The 20,847-nt window shown below is 36.1% G+C and overlaps 1 protein-coding gene across 3 annotated transcripts in view; it reads left to right on the top strand.

The window, feature by feature from the left end:
* Positions 1 to 20,847, top strand: part of IFT80 (intraflagellar transport 80) — a 108,399-nt gene that overhangs the window by 80,295 nt on the left and 7,257 nt on the right. For all 3 annotated transcript variants that reach the window (XM_045851966.1, XM_045851965.1, XM_045851967.1), the window contains 7 exons: positions 2,302 to 2,465; positions 7,447 to 7,511; positions 11,632 to 11,767; positions 12,174 to 12,321; positions 13,367 to 13,538; positions 14,809 to 14,898; positions 14,996 to 15,168. In XM_045851966.1, the coding sequence (XP_045707922.1) occupies positions 2,302 to 2,465; positions 7,447 to 7,511; positions 11,632 to 11,767; positions 12,174 to 12,321; positions 13,367 to 13,538; positions 14,809 to 14,898; positions 14,996 to 15,168 (948 nt within the window). The remainder of the gene's footprint in view (positions 1 to 2,301; positions 2,466 to 7,446; positions 7,512 to 11,631; positions 11,768 to 12,173; positions 12,322 to 13,366; positions 13,539 to 14,808; positions 14,899 to 14,995; positions 15,169 to 20,847) is intronic.

Genomic DNA, 20,847 nt, shown 5'->3' with positions numbered 1-20,847 from the left:
GCAATATGATGTGTTACTTTGTCAACATTAGCTACTATACACTAGTGTATAAGGTCCACACCCTTTAATTAAATAAACTATACTTTAATTCTCAAGTATTAATTTAATTAAGGTGTATGTGAAGGGCTACTCCCAAAACCAGGAATTTATGTATTAAAAAATATGTATTTATTATTACATGTTTAAATTTCAGTCACCTTCAAAATACTCTCCATTAGATGCAATACACCTATCAAGATGTTTTTACCACTGTTCACAAGAATTTTTGAACCTATTTTGATGTCTTTTAGTTCCATCTTCCATTTTTTGTTTCACCTCTTCCATATCAGCAAAATGTTTCCCTTTGAGGACTTTGAGGGCTTTTTACATCCAGGGAAACAAAACAAAAGCCACTCAGGGCAAGATTGGGTGAACAGGGAGGGTAGGGCATAAGGGTCATGTAGTTTTTTTGGTCAAAAACTGCTGAACACGCAGCACAGTGTGGGTAGGTACACTCACCAATCACCCATTATAAACTAGGCAAATGTGTTGAGTCTTCAAAAAATTTCACTGAGCCGAATGCAGCCTCTCACAACAATGCCAGCTGATGCACTCATACAGATGGGTTCCTAGAATACTCACCTAGCGGGGGGAAGCCTTTACTATAAGGAGCCTAACCTCCAGAAGATAATTCCAGTTTTGAGGGGATCCCCCAACATGTATTGGGGATTTATTATGTACTAACTTTTCATTGGTTTGGTGTTTATTTCCTATTTGTTTCCATAATAAGAAAGAGCAATTAGCAACTTCGGAGTCAAGAATTAGTTCTGAATCAAGGATATTAAAACCTTGAACATAAGATTTAAAAATTTAATAATGTGTACAGTATTGAAGAAATAGGCACTTCAATATGGCAGTCGTAGGAGTGTAAATCAATACAACCTTTCCAAGGGCAGTTTAACAATAAATATTAAAATGTTAACAGTGTAAGGCCTTCAATCCAATAGCTGTATTTCTAGAAATTGTACCAAGGAAATAAGTACACATACAGAAATGTGTATAGACTCTAGGCATTCTTTAGAACAGTAAATAATCTGAAATAAAAGTCTATTAGGAGTGCATTAGCTAAGTAAAGTTACAGTATATTCATACTTTGTTTGCTATGCGTTATCTTTACAGAAGTAGGATTACAAGAGATCTTTTGATTTCTCTGTATTGTTTCAATTGTACTTTTGCAATGTTTATAGATTTTTTTGTATTTAATCTTTATTGCATTTTTTCCATTATCCTTTAGTTCTCTTATATATCCCTCCTCCCAGCAGTCTTCGTACTGTTGTCCATGATTCCTTTTTCCTTTTTGCTCAGTCCCTCCATCCCTAGCCTCCCCCCGACAACTTCCTGTCCTCCTGCTCTCCGTCTATGAGTCTGTCCCCAGTTTTCAAAGAAAAAATAACAGCCATTAAATATTTACATTTTGACTTAATAAAAAATTGGCTACACAGAACCCTTATGCCTTGAATATAGCTGTCCACACAACGAATGAACCCTAGTCCTGGCTGGGAAAAAAATGTTATTTTAGATATGAATACATTGCTGATGGTCAAAGTCAAAGCATCCGATTTTAATAAATACTGGCCCTGATGTTAATTTTTGAGTCATTTTTACTGTTTTGGACTTTAGCCAATATTTAATCTTTGTCTTTTTTTTTTTTAAGATTTTATTTATTTATTTTTAGAGAGAGGGGAAGGGAGGAAGAAAGAGGAGAGAAACATCAGTGTGTGGTTGCCTCTCATGTGCCCCCACCAGGGACCTGGCCCACAATCCAGGCATGTGCCCTAACTGGGAATCAAACTGGCGACCCTTTGGTTCACCGGTCAGTGCCCAATCTAATGAGCCACACCAGCCAGAGCTTAATTTTTGTCTTTAGCATAATTGTTAATTGTGAAATATGTATGAATGCTGTTTTGTAATACATATAGCATCAGGAACTAAAATCACTGAATTGTAAATTGTGAGATTTTCCTATTGCCTTTGTATAGAAATGCTTCTTTAGGAAAGGAAAAAAATTGCAAGTATAATGTAAACAGGGTCAGAATTTTAGTATATAGGGTGGTGATTATGGGCATTTTCATTTTACTTCTTCAACCTCCATCAAAAAACAAAAACCTAGAAACAAACCAGAACAACCAGTGTTGACTTTTCAGGTTGTTTGAATATTTCATTTTGTGTATATCTATGGACTGACTTTAATTGTAAGATTTAGATTTTTCCAAAGGGAAGTAAACTCCTACTTGAGAATATTTTTTATTCCTTATTTTTTAGACATTTTCTTCTTGTAGATGGTGGTGGTATCTATTTATATTCTTATGAAGGACGCTTTATTTCTTCTCCAAAATTTCCTGGAATGAGAACAGATATTCTAAATGCACAAACTGTGTCTCTGAGTAATGATACCATAGCAATAAAAGATAAAGCTGATGAAAAAAGTAAGTACATTTTTATAATATTCTATGTCAAATTTCTGTGACATTTGTTAATATTGTAAAATTTTCATAAAGTAACTTTCATTTTCTCATCTATTAATGTGTTAACTTTGTATGAAAGAATTAGGACCTTTTTAATTTTTCCTAATCATGAATTAATGAAAAAACTGAAGTTGTAATTCATGAATCGATGACAGAACTGAGGTTGTAATATTATATATAAAGTTGTCACACTCAATTTAACAAATATATAATGTCACAGCAGTAACAAAGCTTAGTGGGTAAGAAATAAATCTTTACATATTCAGTAGCTGTTGGTAGAGAGTTTGAATTCAAGATTGTAAATCTGAAAAAGGTTCAGATTACTTTTTAAGTTTATTGATTTTTAAAATATTTCCTTTTTCTTCATTTGGTAACATTTGGCTTCATTGTAAACAGTGTATGCTTCATTGTACTATTTGTTTTACTTATATATTATTAAAATCAATATTTTAAATTAAGTAGAAAAAAGTTATGAATAATTTTAAATTTTAACGTAAAAATCTAGACCATATTAAGTATTTGTAAATAAATATGTCGGCTGTTCTGCAGTTGCATAGTCCAGAAAACTTTTATTAAGGCATTGCTGTATCACAATTTCATTTATCCAACAAACATAAGTGTTTACTGTGTGCCAAGTGCTTTTCTAGAAGTTGAGGATATGATGGTGAACAAGACAGACAAATATAAAAGTAGCTAGTGATAACTTGCTGTGAGGAAAACCAGGGCAGGGTAAGGGAACAGAGAAATCCGGAAGTTGGGGAGGGGAACAGGACAAGCAAGTGCAAGGGTTCTGAGGTGGGAATGATTAGCATGTACAAGAACTGCCAGAAGGCCTTGTGACCAGGTCCATCTGAGATAAGCAGAGTCCCAGGAGAGGAGGACAGAGAATAGATAAGCAGGAACCAGGTCGTGTGAAGACTTGCCTATGGTAACGATGGGGGCGTGAGGGAACAAGAGGAGGTAAGCATATTATTATAGGTTTTTATCATGGGTGATTGAGATAGAAGATGGGGGAGGGGGAAGTTTAGAGAAGGTACACAAACCCAGGGTTCTGTTGGGTGGGCCAAAAAGTCTGTTCAGTTTTTTCCTTAAAACATACATACATTTCTCATTTTCACCAAGAATTTTATTGATTTGGATACTTTGAGTATGTTGGCTATCTCCTGCTATTGGCTTCTAGTGGGGAGAGGCCAGGGGTGCTGCTAAACATCTTCCCACACATAAGACAGACCTCTAGCAAAGAATTATTTAGCCAAAATGTCAACAGTACCAAGAAACTTTGCAAACCACTTTTTACATGTTTTATCAATCAGTCACAGCACCTTCTCCATACACTGCACAAGTCTTTTATGGCTTTTCAGTTGTGTTTTTACTGTTCTTGAAATAATGAAGCATACTATGCCTAAAATGTTGTGTATCTTCTCCCATCTTCAATATTAAAATTGCTACACAAAAATTCACCAACTTTGATAAGTTTTTTTTTAATGCACGCTGATATGGCAGCTGCCACAGTACAGTCTAACAAAATTGTTTTGAATGAAGTTAAAGACTAAAGCCATCATATCAAAAAAACTAAACGAACTTTTTGGCCAACCCAATGTTTTGGTCTTGGTAAGTTTAAATGCCTTTTAGACATCTGAGGGTAGATGGAGAGTAAACAATTGCATGAACAAGTCAAGGGCTCAGGACAGAAGTGGGGACGAGAGACATGACTTTGGGAGTCATTGACGTGCAGGTGGTGTCATGACACCAAATGAAATTACTTAGGAAGTGAGTAGAGAGAGGTAAGAGGACCAAAGACTTCTGAAATTTTCTATAGTTAGTTTGTATCTGAAACATTTCATTATTCTTTAATCCTTTGCTAGTTCATAGAATTTTACATTTAGAAAGAATTATGAACATTTTCGGAAATACGTATTTACATGTATGCCAATTCCTTTTCCTTTGACATAAATTTTGATTGTTGAGCAAGATAATTGTGTAGTTTTCTTTTGCTATAAAAAGAAAATTAAAAGACTAAAATAAAATTGTTGTAGAACTGATAAAAATTGAGAAGGGAAATATTTTCCTCATGTTCCCTTTTAAAGAAACTAGTACTCATGAGTGGCTAAATAGAGGTTTATGCTAACAATAGAAAACACAGTTGAAGTACCTAAATCCTTACCATGGAATTGTTAAAATTTCCTTTCAAGGCAGCCATCCACAAGTAAAACCAGTGGCTCCTTCCTAATCTGGGACCTTCTTTATAGGCAGGATCCTTGAACCAACCCCAGAACTTATGTTATGGTAGGTGCTCCATGAATACATGGCACATGGATTCAAAGATACCCCTTGGGATAATTGTTTAAATAGTAGAGAGGTACTGCTTTTTTTTTAAAGATTTTATTTATCTTTTAGAGAGGGGGAGGGAAGGAGAAGAAGACGGTGAGAAACATCAATGTGTGGTTGCCTCTTGCACACCCCCTTACTGGGGACCTGGCCCACAACCCAGGCATATATCCTAGTGTGGCGGATACTGGCCCGCAGTATCCATCTCTGCTGCAGATGCTTGTCGAAACACGAGAAAAACATACACAGAGACAACCAGGTCCTGTGGGGAAATAGGGACAGAAGGGCCACTCTCTCTAGTGGAGAGCGCCTTGTCTCCATTTCCAAGCAGATTTTTACTGAGAATACAGACTTAGTCTGTGGATTCACAGTATGGCAGAAAAGATCAAAAGAAGTACGTGACTTACAAAGGTGCAGACAGAACCCCCACTGTGATTCTGGGCAGAGATTGGAGTTTTAACATATTACTTAAAGGGCTAGTTTTGGTTTCCTGTCTGTGCCTTCAAATTCTAATTTAATAACATCCTCTAGCAAACAGATCTCACAGGATCTTGCATATTCTATGTCTCTGGCCTGATTACCCCGGGGGTCCACCGTTTCTGGTCTGGGCTGCACCACTTCTGCTTATTTCTGCAGGCCTGAGCCAACAGAGGAGATAAAGGCAGCCAGGATACTTGGATTTCTCACAACTAAGAACAAGGACTCAGGCTTTGAAAAAGCCGAGGGGGCAGGTGTTGATGTCCATCACCCCTTCATACCCACAGCCCCGAATCTCTTCCCTTAGGGCATTCCTACATGATCACGTCTGTCTTAGATTCATTTTCTTTCCTAGAGAATTGTTACCCATCATTGACTGCCGATCATGCAAAGGGAGCCAGGCATTAGAACAGGCAGCATTCATGCCAGGGAAATAAGTTTTGTCTCCTTAGTGGCTCCTGGTCTGGAGGTCTTTCACTAAGCCTAAGTCATGGGGAGTTACAGCTTCCTGAGACCAGGCAGGGTGGTCCCCAACACCCTAGAATGGGAATTGAACCAGCAGCCCTCAGATTCTCAGACCAGCACTCAACCGCTGAGCTACACCAGCCAGGGCAAGAGGTACTGCTTTTGACTTCTCCCTGTCCATCTTCACAGATACAGAATGATATTAGTGAGGGTGATTATTTGAAAGAAATGTCTGGGTGTAAGGGGTGTGGAAGTTAGAGAGCAGTTAAGTTTAGAAGCAGTTCTTTCAGCTCCCAGCTCCTTAGTTGTTCTTTCTGCCAGTTTTTGTTACATGTTAAAACGCAGGTCCGGTCTCCCACAGGTCAGGGCCAGTTGTGGGAGAGTAGACGTGTTCATCCTTATACCTCCAGCTCTATAAAATATGTGCAGTCAGCATGAGAGTGGAAGGCTTTTTCTTTCTAAGTTATTAGTTTGTGTAGCTATGAAAATAACTGGGTTTAGCCAAGCCCAAAGCATTTTTTAAAAATGGAAACCAAATTTTTCTAATTTTATTTCTATAAATTAAAAATTCTTTTACATATTTTCCTTTGTCATCTTTCTCAGCATAATCAGCAGTCTTAGAACATAACTTACTATTGTGACAGGATTTTCTTGTGAATATAACCAGTGACCTCAAACTTAATATCCTAAGGTTTACTAAAAGCTAATAATCAATATACATACTAAAAGTGTGTTCCTCTGGAATTTAAATATCACATTATACGTATTTTAACATTTTTATGATCTTTATAATTGTCCAAAAATTTTTTTTTTTGCTGACTGCTTGTACCACTTTTGTCTTTTCATACCATTTTTGTCATTTAATTTCTGTAATCCTATGTGTATGGTCAGTTATATAAAATCACTCCATTCTGTTTTTTAATTTCTGTAATCCTATGTGTATGCTCAGTTATATAAAATCACTCCATTAGGGATGAATCTTGGGCTGGGCTGAAGTAATTAGAGAATCACAAAAAACACTCCGACAATCTTCCCCCTCCAACCATCCTTTTAAAATAGAAAAGAACTGCTGGTAATACCACCGTCGTGTCTGGAAACCTTTGGTGAAACAGAAAGGGTCAGAAGCAGTGTCTGTTTCCCCAAGTATCCCTTTTAGCAAACAAAGACAGTCCTATCCCTCAAGGGATTCCAAGGGTTCAAGTTCTCTGCCAGGAATTCAGGACAAACATCAGACAAATTATACCATAGTAGTATACTGACCACAGGGAAATGAACAGCACAAAACACATGGCCTGGTATTACAGTAAGCACTTGATACGATTTTCCTTTGTCAAATAATGATTGTGGTGTTAGATTGGTCTAGATCAGAGTTATCAAAATTAGAGATAACATCCAGATTTGGACTTGCCATTGTTGGTCCCATGTAGCCTTGAAGCCATACCATTAACAACAATTCTAATTAGGGAATGTATGTTTTGGGAAGATGTTTTCATCAGAATTATGAGTCCATTAATACACAGGAATTTGATACCGCTGCTCTTCTGTGCTGATAGATACTGTATGGGTCACTGAGTTAGATAATTTCTCATGAGGATTATGATAATTCCATTGAAGTTTACCAATAAAAATGCTAACATAATACATTAACTAATGTTCTACTTTTTTTTTTAAGTAATCTTCCTCTTTGAGGCATCAACTGGAAAACCATTAGGTGATGGGAAGCTTCTTTCTCATAAGGTAATGGACATTAGTTATTTCTAATGGAAATGGCCTGTAATTACTTCCTTTTTAACATTGTTTTCATTTAAAAAAGATTAAGAATTACAAATAGGGAGTTACAGAATAGCCATGGGGATGTAAAGTACAGTATAGGAAATGGAGCAGCCAAAGAACTTATGTGCATGACCCATGGACGTGAACAATGGTGGGGGGATTGCCTGAGGGGATGGGGGGTGCTAGGTAGAGGGGGGCAAAGGTGGAAAAATTGGAACAACTATAATAAAAAGGAAAAAAAGGAAGAAAGAAAAATAATAAAATGTCTTCATTTTAAGGAGGAAAACATAACTACATACAGAAATTAAGTGCATAAAAGGATCTGACTTACGTGTCTGCTATTCAGGCTCATTTCTGCTTTTCAATAAAATGTTCTTTTGTGATTAAATTTGTACCAATCAGTAAATAAAAATGTATTTATATTTCAAAATACATTGCAGCTTTTCCATTGCCAGCATTTTCTTTAGGTTTTTAAGACTGTAGTTAAACTGAAAAAAAATTCTGTAGAAGTACAAAAAGACACTGAATTGTGAATCGTTTATTGGTCCCTGATTTTTAGCCTTAAATAAACAAAGGAGCACATTTTATTGTGTTATCTTTCTAATAAGCGATATATTAGAGTCTAAAGATACCTTTAACAATATTGTTCAATGCTTCTAGTAAAGTGTTACACTTTTCTTTTTGCATTTATTAGATGTAAGTTTGGTTAACACATACATTCATATAATTCAGAAATCAAAAAGCATAAAAAACTATACAGTGAAAATGTTTGTCTACTATACCTGCCCTTCATTAATACAGTTTCTTTCTACAAAATAAATAACCACTTGGTTAATCTCCTACATATCCTTTCAGAGATTTTTTTTTAAAAAAGACTGTCCCTTCCTTTCTGATATAATGGTCTGGGGTACAACTTGGGCACTACTTTATTTGTGTGATTATTTGTTTTTTTGTTTATTTATATTTTTATCCTCACCTAAGGACATGATTATTGATTTTAGAGGGAAGGGAAGGGAGGGAGAGAGGGGGAGAGAAACATGGATGTGAGAAAGAGACATCAATCGTGCCCCAACCAGGGAGCAAACCTGCAACCTAGGTATGTACCCTGAGGAGGCATCAAACTTGCAGCGTTCTGGTTTTTGGGATGGTGCTCCAAACAACTGAGCCACACCAGTCAGGGCCCTTTCAGAGATATTTAGTGTATATATGAATAAAACTGATATATGTTCTTTTCTCCCTCTTTTACAAAACCATAACATATAACTATGCACCTTGATTTTCTCACACAATATTCTTTCTGGAGATCTTTACATATCAGATAACGTGGTTCCTCAATCCTCACCCCACCACCATCCCACCATATATAATATTTTATGGATGTATCAGAATTTATTTAACCTGTACCCAAGTGATGGACAATTTGTTTCCAGTCTTTTTCTATTACAATATTGCCAAGATGAATTACTTTCCAAATAAGTATTATCAGGTTATCTTGCAAAGAGATTGTATCAATTTATATTCTCACTAGTAATATTTGGGAGGGGGGACCTCCCAAAAAACAGAATTATCTTCTGGAGGGCTTCCCCTGCTACGTAGGTGTTCTAGGAACCCATCTGTACCAGTGTACCAGCTGGCATTGTTGTGATAGGCTGCATTTGGCTTCAGTGAATTTTTTTTGAAGATTCCTTCCGTGGGTTTGACTATTTTATAATGGGTGACTTATAAGTATACCTGCCCATTCGGCACTGAGTGTTCAGCAGTTTTTGACCAAAACTGCATGACTCCTGTTCGCCACCCTCCCTATTCAGTCGATCCCAACTCAAGCAACTTTTTTTTGTTTTCTGGGAGAAAAAAGTCCTCAAAGGGACATGTTTTGCTGCTGTGGAAGAGGGGGACCAAAAAACAGCAGAAGCACTAAAAGACATTAAAATTGACAAGTTCCAAAACTGTTTTGAGCAGTGGAAAAAAGTCTTGATAAGGGTGTATTGCACGAAATGGAGAGTATTTTGAAGGTGACTGAAGTTTAAACATGTAAGAGTAAATACAGAATTTTTTATAAGTTCTGTGTTTTGAGCGCCCCCCCCTTATACATGAGATGTCTCTGTCCCCATATTCTCTTTGTTACGATCATTTTAAATCAAGACTATGTAAGCAGAATTCTTCCTTTTTAGTAGGATTAAGCATTTAAAAAGGGAATGAATTTCTCAGCTATTGAAGATATCATTATTTTTGTTAGTTGGGTTGAAATGAGGGTCATTTAGTAAGGTTTAACAAACATTTCTTTTAGTGTTGGTAATTCTTTTTCTAGAACACTTTCTAGGAGTAAGAAAGTTACAATTTCATTATTGTACGAATGAAGTTGCACAAGACATTTTTACCTCTTTGTCTTGTATATAATACAAAGGATTTAAAAATTTGGCATTCTCTAGAGAAAGTCACTCAGTCTGTTTTATTTCATATTATATGAAGACACTAAAAACCAAGACCTACCCCAATACATAACAGAGCCAAAACTAGAACTCTGGTCTGTCTTTTATTAAATGAATGTTAGTGTAGGTCAAGGGAGAAGGTTCAAGTGAACAGGAAGCTGCTTCCATGTCCCGCTGCGGAGAGCGACTCAGGAGGAATCAGACAGAAGGGGCCTTAGCAGGACTGGATGGGAGGAGCGTGGGGAAGCCCTGCTGAGTGAGGAGGGAATGGGGAAGAAACCCTCCTCCCCACACTGTGCACCAAGGCATTGCTACTGTCCGTCTTTCTGTCTGAATTCCTTAGTGAGGAGAATCATATCTGTTTAACAGTTTTTTTTAAAATACAGGTTGTGGCAAAAGTAGGTTTATGGTTGTTTATATGGAAAATAATACAATAATAAATAATACAAGAATAAACTGTTTCATATACTCACAACTGTGAACCTACTTTTGTCCCCACCTTGTATAATAGGTACTTTTGATGGGTACGAGGAATTCTTTATTGTAAAGATCAGTTTCTATGAAAGGCTTCCCTTTTGAAAATACCTAAAATAATATTTCATACATAGCTTGATATACATGGAACAACATTCTTTTCTTCCTTAAAATACAACTGATGGTATATGCAAAGAGAAGGGTTTTTTTAAATGTATTATGAACTGATACATGGTTTATTCTGACCCCTCAACTTGCATAAGGGTGTATAAGCAGGTTTTGTTTTTTTCAGGATGTTATGGTAGTATATGATAGGTATGACTGCTTGATGTGATCATGATTCTTACTGAATTCACAGACCCCTAGCAGGTCTTCACACATAATAAGCAGTAAACAAATACCCCTTGGATTGAATTGAAATAAATCCATACTGAACCATTTTCAAATTACAAGGAAATTCATTTCACTGGCTAGTATGATGACATAATAGATGAATGCAACATGCCAGAGGCACTTTGCTACTGTAGACAGACCACCTGCTATGCGGTCAGAAGTCTGGGTTGTAAAATCGAGTTATGCTTGTTACTAGCTTTTTCTGAGCAAAATCACTTAATGGCTATGGATCTCAGTCTTCTCATCTGCAAAATAAGTATCATAATCCTACATCAGAAGATTGTTTCTTGTTTCACATGAAATGAATGTGAAAGGATCTATAAAATTTAAGGCTCTAAATACAAGATATTTCCATGAATCAGTTCTTACAAGTCTTTGCAATATAGCCAATATGCTTAGAGTGAACTTCGGTATGAGGAGCTTAATCCAAGAAGATGCCCCCTCTTTTTTTCAAAGTAGACCTCCCATTTGACATCCACCTGCCCTGTCACCCCGTCACCCTGCCATTAAGATAGAAGTGTTCGTCAGCTTTCTCAGTTTCAAAGTGTATGTTATTTTAGTGTTGTAAGGGGCATCTTTCCCTGGTAAATTTTTTTAAAAGTACGTGTTAGTGTAGCTTTTGATTTATTAGTGTGCTAGCAGTTTAAAATTATTTAACAGGGGCAGTTTATCACTCTAAGTAGGGGAGTGATTTATAATGATCTTTAAGTAAACAGATGTTCTTTAAATAATTAAAATGGTCTGATGGTTAAGCACTAAAACTAATCCGGTATTTAATTTTTTTTTAGAGTGAAATTTTGGAAATTGCTCTAGATCAAAAAGGACTTACCAATGATAGAAAAATTGCTTTCATTGATAAAAATAGAGATCTTTATATCACCTCAGTGAAACGATTTGGGAAGGAAGAACAAATTGTCAAACTCGGTAAAAAGTTGTAACACATTTAGAATTTTAATTACTTTCAATTTTCTTAGATCTATTGCCATATAAATAGCTTACTTGCTTGAATGAATCTATGAATGATTTAATTTCATAACATTTTTTACCTATTTAACTCCATTTTAATAGCAAATCTTTAGCTACCACAGCTAAATTGGCATTGAAGAAAGACTTGGAAATTAAAAATATAATGGTTGTGGTTAGAATATTCAAATATTTCCATCAATTCTTATGTGAATTTTTGTACATGTTTTGCCATTATATGATTAGAAATTAGAGTCATACCTATCAGAAATTAGATGGGGCCTTGTATGTCAGCTGATTTTAAAGATATATTTTTAGTATTTATATAGTGGAACTAATAGTGCATTAACATTCTTTTTAAAATAAGGAACAATGGTACATACTTTGGCGTGGAGTGATACGTGCAATATCCTTTGCGGACTTCAAGATACTCGATTTACAGTGTGGTATTACCCTAACACAGTTTATGTGGACAGAGACATTTTGCCTAAAACATTGTATGAAAAGGATGCAAGGTAACGTTTTACTGCATAGAATTTTTTATTTTGGTAAATAAAACGAATAAAGTGTCATGTCTTTGCCTCTAATTTTAAATCCTACAAGGTATCTTTCACTTAGTCAGCTAAATAATTTGTTCAGCTAAAGTTAATTTAGTGAGACTTAAATGATGGAACCAAGTTAAAAGGTTTGTATAAAGCTATTATATTTATTTGTTTCTTATATGGATATAATTTTCCTTACATGAATATAATTTTCAAGCTTAATGTTTAATGGTAACTCAACTAGTTCCTAAGGTTTTTCAGTGACACGCAACCTTGTCACAACCTTGTCACAAGGTTGTGTCACTTGACTCTATCTCAGATTATCATTTTAAGATGTTCAGGAATATATGTGTTCTAAAATTTAATTCAATCTAGCATTGAATTTTGAAATTAATATTAAAGATAAAAAATATAAAATCCTCTAAGAAACAGCAAGGGGATCTCTCAGTCTTGACAAAATAGGGTTACAAAGACTTCTCAACTTTTAAATCTTAACCTAATTTGCAAATCTATTTTGAGTTCATTTTTAATATTCAAATTCACAACCTTAGCAAAACTGGAGAGACATCATGTTAAAAGTTTTTAAACTAATAAAGAGAAGTTAGTCTCTTTACTTAAAGTTTACCTCTTTTTATGGTGGGAAAATAATCTTGAAATCAGCTTAATTTTTAAGGGTTTACACTTTAATACTTTAAAAGCTCAAATTTAGTGACTTAATCATTTGTGTGACTTACCTTAGAATTGAGGGAAAAAAGTTGTTTGAAATGTTTTTAGAAATACCTCTCACATATGTAATAGTTTTGCCACATTAAATAGTGTATTTTGTCCCAAGTGTATATAACAAGTTAAATTCAAATGTTTATTTCAATACATACATTCTCTGTGGAGTTAACTTTTTTGGAGGTGCATTTTGGAAGTTGGATACTTCATATGTACATCAGGGATCAAATCCCCAAATTTAATGTATATGAAAAATTTGCTCAGCATATAAATTACACTTTGCTTTTTTTTCCTACAGTGAATTTAGTAAAAATCCCCACATTGTGAGTTTTGTTGGCAATCAGGTAACTATAAGAAGAGCTGATGGCTCGCTGGTTCACATCAGCATATCACCATATCCTGCTATTCTGCATGAATATGTAAGCAGTTCAAAGTGGGAAGATGCTGTGAGACTTTGTCGCTTTGTTAAGGTACTTACATTTCAGATCCATAGTTGTGTATTAGTTTACACAGTATCTTTTTTGCAAGATGAGAAATAATAACAGTTAAGCGCTGGAAAACATGCAGTTGGGATCATGTCTCTTTTTATAAGTGAAGCTACAAATGATGCAGGGGGATAGATGCTCCGTAATTTATTCTCTGAACAAGCTATAGTTTAAATGGGTAGTTTCTTAATATTGATACATATGAAAAGTCTTCTAAACTTTTTAAAAAGTCAGGTTCTCAACTTCTACCCCCACAGAGATTCTAATTTCTTAAATCTGGGGAGTGATCTGGGCATAGTTTTTAAATTCCTCAGATGATTTGTACAGCTAAGGTTGAATTCAGGATTTTCTGAGTATGTTTGACCACAGAACTCTTTTGTTGAACATTGTTTCACATTCCTGAGAATATACTTTTGTGGAGTGACTTTTCAATGTTTTTCTTTTCAAAATTGGTTGTTGGTGGCAATCTGCTCTTATCCAAGAAACTATTCCTCAGGCTCCCTGTATATTGTTTCCTTTGACATCTCATCAAAAAGCCTGGAGGGTTATCTTAAAAGTGCATCATTAAGTTCAGCCCTGGTTAGTGTGGCTCAGTGGATTGAGTGCCAGCCTGCAAACTGAAAGGTCAGCAGTTCGATTCCCAATCAGGGCACATGCCTGTGTTGCAGGCAACTGGTGAATGTTTCTCTTGCACCTCAAAGTTCCTCTCCCTCCCTTCCCCTCTCTGTAAAAATAAATAAAATCTTTTTAAAAATTATGGAAAAAATATGGTTAAGTTAAAAAATAAATCTTTTATAATTAGAAATAAAAATTTAAAAATTTTTATTCCAAAGAAGTTCTTTATGTGTTATTAATACATATTTAACAAAGTAGCCACAACGAAATTTCCGTATCATTAATTTATTGAATTAGTAATTCTTTCAGTGCCATGCTCAGTAAATTTTTTATTTTTTTAATTTTAAATTTTTTAAAGATTTTATTTATTTATTTTTAGAAAGAGAAGGGAAGGAGAGAGAGAGAGAGAGAGAAACATCAATGTGAGGTTGCTGGGGGTCATGGCCTGCAACCCAGGCATGTACCCTGACTGGGAATTGAACCTGCGACACTTTGGTTCACAGCCCACACTCAATCCACTGAGCTATGCCAGCCAGGGAAAATTTTTTATTTTTAATTAAAACAATTTTATTATATTTTAAATCACTGTTTTAAAACTTCAGCCACGTGTTGAAATAATTGTTCTCATATTTCATTTTAGGAACAAACCATGTGGGCTTGTCTAGCTGCTATGGCAGTTGCTAATCGAGATATGACTACTGCAGAAATAGCCTATGCAGCAATTGGTGAAGTAAGTAACGTTTACTTACATGTATATGTGTGTGTGTGTTGCCATAATTTGTTATATTTCTGTTATTATTCAATTCAAATATTTTTTCTTTTATTAGATTGATAAGGTTCAATACATCAATTCTATAAAAGATCTTCCATCTAAAGAATCAAAAATGGCCCACATATTAATGTTTAGTGGGAACATACAGGAGGCTGAAATAGTACTTCTTCAGGCCGGCCTTGTTTATCAAGCGATCCAGATCAATATTAATCTCTACAACTGGGAAAGGTAATAAAAATAGTTTTTATCAGTTCCAAAACCAAATTGATCTTATTCTTTTCCCTGCCACTTTAGTACATTACATTTTCCACTGTGCTTAATAGTTTCCTAACACCACAAAAGAATTGATTTATGTTTATATTTTTGACTAGTTTGTCATTCAAGATTTATGCCTTCTCTGAACTTGGCGATTAATTATAGAACTTGAGGTATGAAGAAGAAAAGAGAGTTTAGGACGTTTCCCAAATTTCTGATTTCAGTAACTGAATAGATGGAAATACTAATATCAACAGATATGGAAGTGAAAATAGTTCAGCTTTAGGTATATTGAATTTGAAACATTTGTGAAGAAATGTGTGCTAATGGTTGGTGGAATAGAACAGGAGCTCATGGGAAAGATTTGAACTGGAGATGCAGATTTTGGAGTCATCAGGAAATGGACTGGGGAAATGTGTGGGGTGAGTTGACATCAGCAATGTTTATGGGATGAGTGAAAGAAGAGAAATCCACAAAAGATGGGAAAAAGCAGTCAGACAGGCAGAGAGAAGACGAGCCAAGAGAGATTTGTGATGCTAAGGAAGAAAGAGGAAAGGATTTGTGGTAAGGAGCAGTCGGTAGTAACCTGTTGCGCGTGGGTCACCGGCCAGCAGTGACCACGGAACACTGTGGATGGCTCGACGATAAACACGTGAGAAAAAACAACACATGCACAGAGACAAACTAGTTTCTGTGGGGAAGTAGGGACGGAATGGCCACCCCCCCTAGTGGGGAGCGCGCCGATTTACCGTCCATACCTGTTTTTATTAGGCTCATTTTGCATAATAATTCAGGTAAAGTACAGTACTCATTAGGGGAAGTAAGGAACTATAGAAAACAAAGAACTCTGCCGGTCTATTGAGTTGGGGGGTCAAAGAGCTGTAAGACTGAGGAACAAACTAACTTCCTCCTAAGACCCTTCTCATTCAACTGAGAGCATTCTAAACAAAGAAGGTTTCACAGTAATTTACATGTTCTTTCTTAGGCCTGATCACCCCGGGGAAATCCGCACTTCTCAGTACCGAGCTGCACCACCCTGTCATTGTTTCAGGCTTAGGTGGAGCAAGGGAACTAGGTAACCAAGAGATAAGGAGATTTTCTCCCAGACGCTGAGAACTCAGGCTATGTCAAAGCCGAGGAGCGAGGGTCCATCACCCCCCTTTTGCTGCAGCCCCCCAAAGTCCTTCTTTTGGGGGGCCTCCCAAAAGTGATCGTGCCTGGCTTAGGGTCGTTCCCCCCGTGGGGAATCTTACCCGTCTTTGGCTAACCGACCAAGCTTTTGGGGGTTCAGTCATGAATAAAGCAGCAGAAGCAGCATTCCTGCCAGGAAGATAAGCTTTTGTCTCCCTGCCGGCTTACGGTTCCAAGGGCGTTCCCTTAGCCTTAGCTAGGCGGGGGTTTCAGCTTCTGATACCAGTCAGGGCGGTTCCCAACAGTAACCTTCCCCACCACTAAGCTCTGGGGCAGACTGATTTCTGAGACAGACTGGCATGCTGCTCCTTCCCTCGGACACGGGTGGGTTTGCCCACTCACTCTTTCAGTGAACAGGCTTATGGTGGTTATATACATTCACCTCAAGTTACTATGTTATAAAATTGACATGCCTACTTTTCCAAGGTTAGAAATGTCTTTCGTCATTTTTGTTTCTCTCTGGGCTCGACTATAACCCCTAAATCTTTCAATTACAGGCCCCTTACTTAAAATTCCCTTAGATTAGAATTTTATACATACCCTATCTCTACCTTCCCCTTGAATAGAAATAACAAGAATGGCAGGTAGTTTTGTCACTGACATACTATCGTCTCTTTATTTAATTTATGCACTAATGATCTATATACTGTTTCTATAATTCAGCCACTCTGTTTATGTCCTTTATTTAGACAAATTTGCCATCATTGTTTAACTGTAAAAAGATCATGAAAAATGTTTTTGGTTCTATAAACATGAATAAGTCATTGTCCTTCTCCTCAATTTATTCCTAATTCATAAATTTTAAAGCAAGTAGTTGGAAAGAGACAGTATGAATAATATTTTTAAAACTCTATGTTAAGTAAGTAGTGAAATTTGTGTATACCATTACCAAGGTAGAATTCCATGAGAAATAGGAAAGGATAATGTTTAAAGCATTTAGTATTTTGAGAAAATATTTATGTTGATAAGTTTTAGAAATTAGTATTTATATAGCACTCTGAACACTGCATAATATTTTTAAAAACTTAAAAGATCTTTAGCTTTAAAAGCTTATACCTTAGTTAGGAATTCTATCTTATTGTCATTAATAATAGTAATTTGAATTACTTATACCATACACAAAAATTAACTGAAAATGGATTAAAGACAGAAATGTAAGACCTGAAACTGTAAAATACATAGAAGAAAACATAGGCACTAAGCTTAAGAATATTGGTCTCAGAGGTGTTTTATTGAACTTGATCCCCACCCAAGGCAAGAGAAACAAAAGCAAGAATAAACCAATGAGACTACGTCAAACTAAAAAAAGCTGCACAGCAAAAGAAATCATTAAAACTAGGGAACCAACTAAATGGGAGAAGATATTTGTAAATGATACTTCCAATAAGCAGCTAATATCCAAAATATATAAAGAACTCATACAACTCAACAGAAAAACAATGTGATTTAAAATACGGGCAGAGGACCTGGATAAACACTTTTCCAAGGAAGACATGCATATGGCCAATATACATATGAAAAGATGCTCAACATCACTAATCATTACCGAAATGCAAAACAACAATGAGATATTATCCCATTTAATTAAATTTATGGATTTAATTGAAATTAAAATTACAAGAGAGTAAAAAAAATAATGAAGCCTCTAGTTATTGAGTACTTATGTCTGGAATTGTATTAACACTTTCCATATTTCTTTCTATTTTGTTATCACAGCACTTTACAAATGAAGAAGTTGAGGCTTACTCTAACTTGGTGGCACATCTAAGATTTGAACTTAGTCTTCTACTATCAAAGAGGACTTGAATTTTCTTAGTATCATCAAGCAATTAGATATGTATTGTTGATACCACTACTTATTTTTTTATTGGATTGCTGTTTAACTCTTTCATTATTTATCTTTGCAAACTTTTACAGCATTTTTCCCCTTTCAAATTATAATTATATACTTACTACAGAATAGAAACATTTAATATTACATATACACAGGAGGTCTTAATATTCATGCTCTTAATCTGTATGCAATACCCTTAACCCCTTGCAGTGCTCCTCAATAAACACGAAGTGTAGATACATAGCAGGGTGTCAGTGCCATAGCAGGGCGATGAGGCTATTTGCCTCTGATGGCTTCTATTGATAGCCCTATAATATATATAGATAATGTATATTGTTTTATATATATATACACACACATATACATATACATATGATGCCCTCTGTACATTTCTTATATCTGCTTGACCTAAGTGAAACTTACCTCTTCCCAGGGGACACTGGTCCTCTACCTATCCTCTCAAATGGAATCAGTTGTTTCTGACTCCACATTTCTTAGGATCTGGGTGTCAACAGAGTTGGTGTCCTTTCTGCCTCCCTCAACTTTATTTCTCTATCTAATTTTCTCCTGTGACTTCAAATTCTCCCTGTTATTTCTGTATCTCCCTCCCTGTACCTCCCTTCTCCCCTACCTCCAATTACCAGCAAATGACCCTACCCTAAGGTGTGAGATCTCAGGGAGAGGGAAGACAAGAAGGGCAGGGAGGATTTAACAGGGCGAGAATGAACACATTAGTGCTCCTCCACTCCCACGTCCATCTGACATCTCCCTTTCCTACGCTTCTTGCTTTTTAGCTTAACTGTAAACCAGTGGGTTGGGCAGATGCTGGTAGACTTTTGTGTCTACAAGATAAAGATCCGGAAGCATGGTTCCAGGATTCTGATTACTAGTTCTGCACTCAAGACTCCCAAATACTCACCTCTCATCTACCCCGCTACCTTGCCCATATTTGCTTCCAAAACCAGCTATCTTTTCAGGCTCTGCAAAGCTAGAAATCTAGGTGTCACATTTGACATTTTCCTTATGCTCGCCAGCCCCCAGTCACTAACTGTTTTTCCTCCTATATAATATACCTCTGACTCTCGTCCACTTTACCACCAGCACCCTTGTGTAGGCTGATCCAAGTTTTTCTCAGTATGTCATCATCACTTATCTCTCTGCATCCACTCTTCTCCTACCCGTTGTTCACACTGTCGTCACAATGACCTTGTCCCAGTGTAAATCTGATCATGTCACTCTTGACTTCTGACTCATTTAAATGACACCCATGGTTTCTCATCACTTTTAGCATAATTATGAAGGACTGAGTAAAAACTGACTAAGATAATCAACAGAAGTTCTTATAGCTGCTAAGAAACTTTTATATATTGCCATTTCCAAATCGAAACTACTTGGAATATTTGTTCCCATTGCATATTCATTTATTCAGCATATGTTAATCAGTGCTTGCCATATTAGGCTTATTTAGACATTACATGGAGATCTGTTTTTATTTAATACTCTTGTTGAAGCATCTGGTCATTTAAAAGTACTTGTTCAAAAAGGCTGTTGAACAGGAAAAGGACAAATGTAGTGGTTGAGAATGGGGGCTTTGGAATCCAACCTGGGTTTGACTTCTGCTTCTGCATTTCTGGCTCTGTGATCTTGGACCGGTGACTGAGGGTCTATAAATCTGTTTCCTTATATTGAAAATGGAGGTATTAAAACTTCATGTTTATTGTCCAGATTAAAATTGTGAAAATTTCTTAGCATACTGTCTGACACAGACATAGTAAGCCTTCAATAAATGGTAGCTATTATTCATTTTTAAATATTGAGTGTCTCTCATGTGCCAGGTTTTAAGCTTTGAGAATATAGCCATGAACAAAATCAACCAAGTTCTGTGATGACACTTTTTGATTCTAAGTGGTATGGCTAAGATAAAAAGGTAGGAGTAAGAGGGATATATATTTGGATCTAATATAAGAATCAGTTTATAATAGCATAATCCAAAGAATGGACTGGATGATAAATAGATTGTGTTTTAAAAAATATTTGGCTCTTTTTTTAAGGTTTTATATAGTTTTTAGAGAGGGGAAGGGAGGGAAAAAGGGAAGAAACATCAATTTGTGGTTGCCTCTCATGCGCCCCCCACTGGGGACCTGGCCCCACGACCCAGACATGTGCCCTCGACTGAGAATCAAACCGGTATCCCTTTGGTTCTCAGGCTGGTGCTCAAGCCACTGAGACACACCAGCCAGAGCTAGATTGCTTTTAAGATCTTGAATGTCTGTATTTCTTTAAAGCCTTTAGAAGGGAACAGATTTTATTTTAATAGTATTATTCCATTTGGGAAGCATAGTTTTACCTGGTTTGTGTTTCTGTCATTCCTACTTGAATTTGAAAGTTTCCTGCAACCTAATAAAATGCAGTCCGTGAGGAGTCGTAGGTAAGCAAGCTATCTACTTGACATTCACTTTGGACATTGGGGGTGGTCACTTCTGAAAAGCTGAAGTTAAGAAAGAAACTAAAAACTCCAGGTATACATATTGATTATTTATGTAAGTATTACTAAAAATAATTTCTCCACTTCTACCAGTTACATAAAGTGATTTTGCTACTTTCAAGATACGCAAAAAAGTCATATT

Source organism: Phyllostomus hastatus, unplaced genomic scaffold (assembly GCF_019186645.2).
Source record: "Phyllostomus hastatus isolate PE091 unplaced genomic scaffold, TTU_PhHast_1.1 phas_contig_86, whole genome shotgun sequence".
NCBI lineage: Eukaryota > Metazoa > Chordata > Mammalia > Chiroptera > Phyllostomidae > Phyllostomus > Phyllostomus hastatus.
The sequence above is the reverse complement of the archived record's forward strand: the minus strand, read 5'-3'. Positions and strand labels throughout refer to the sequence as shown.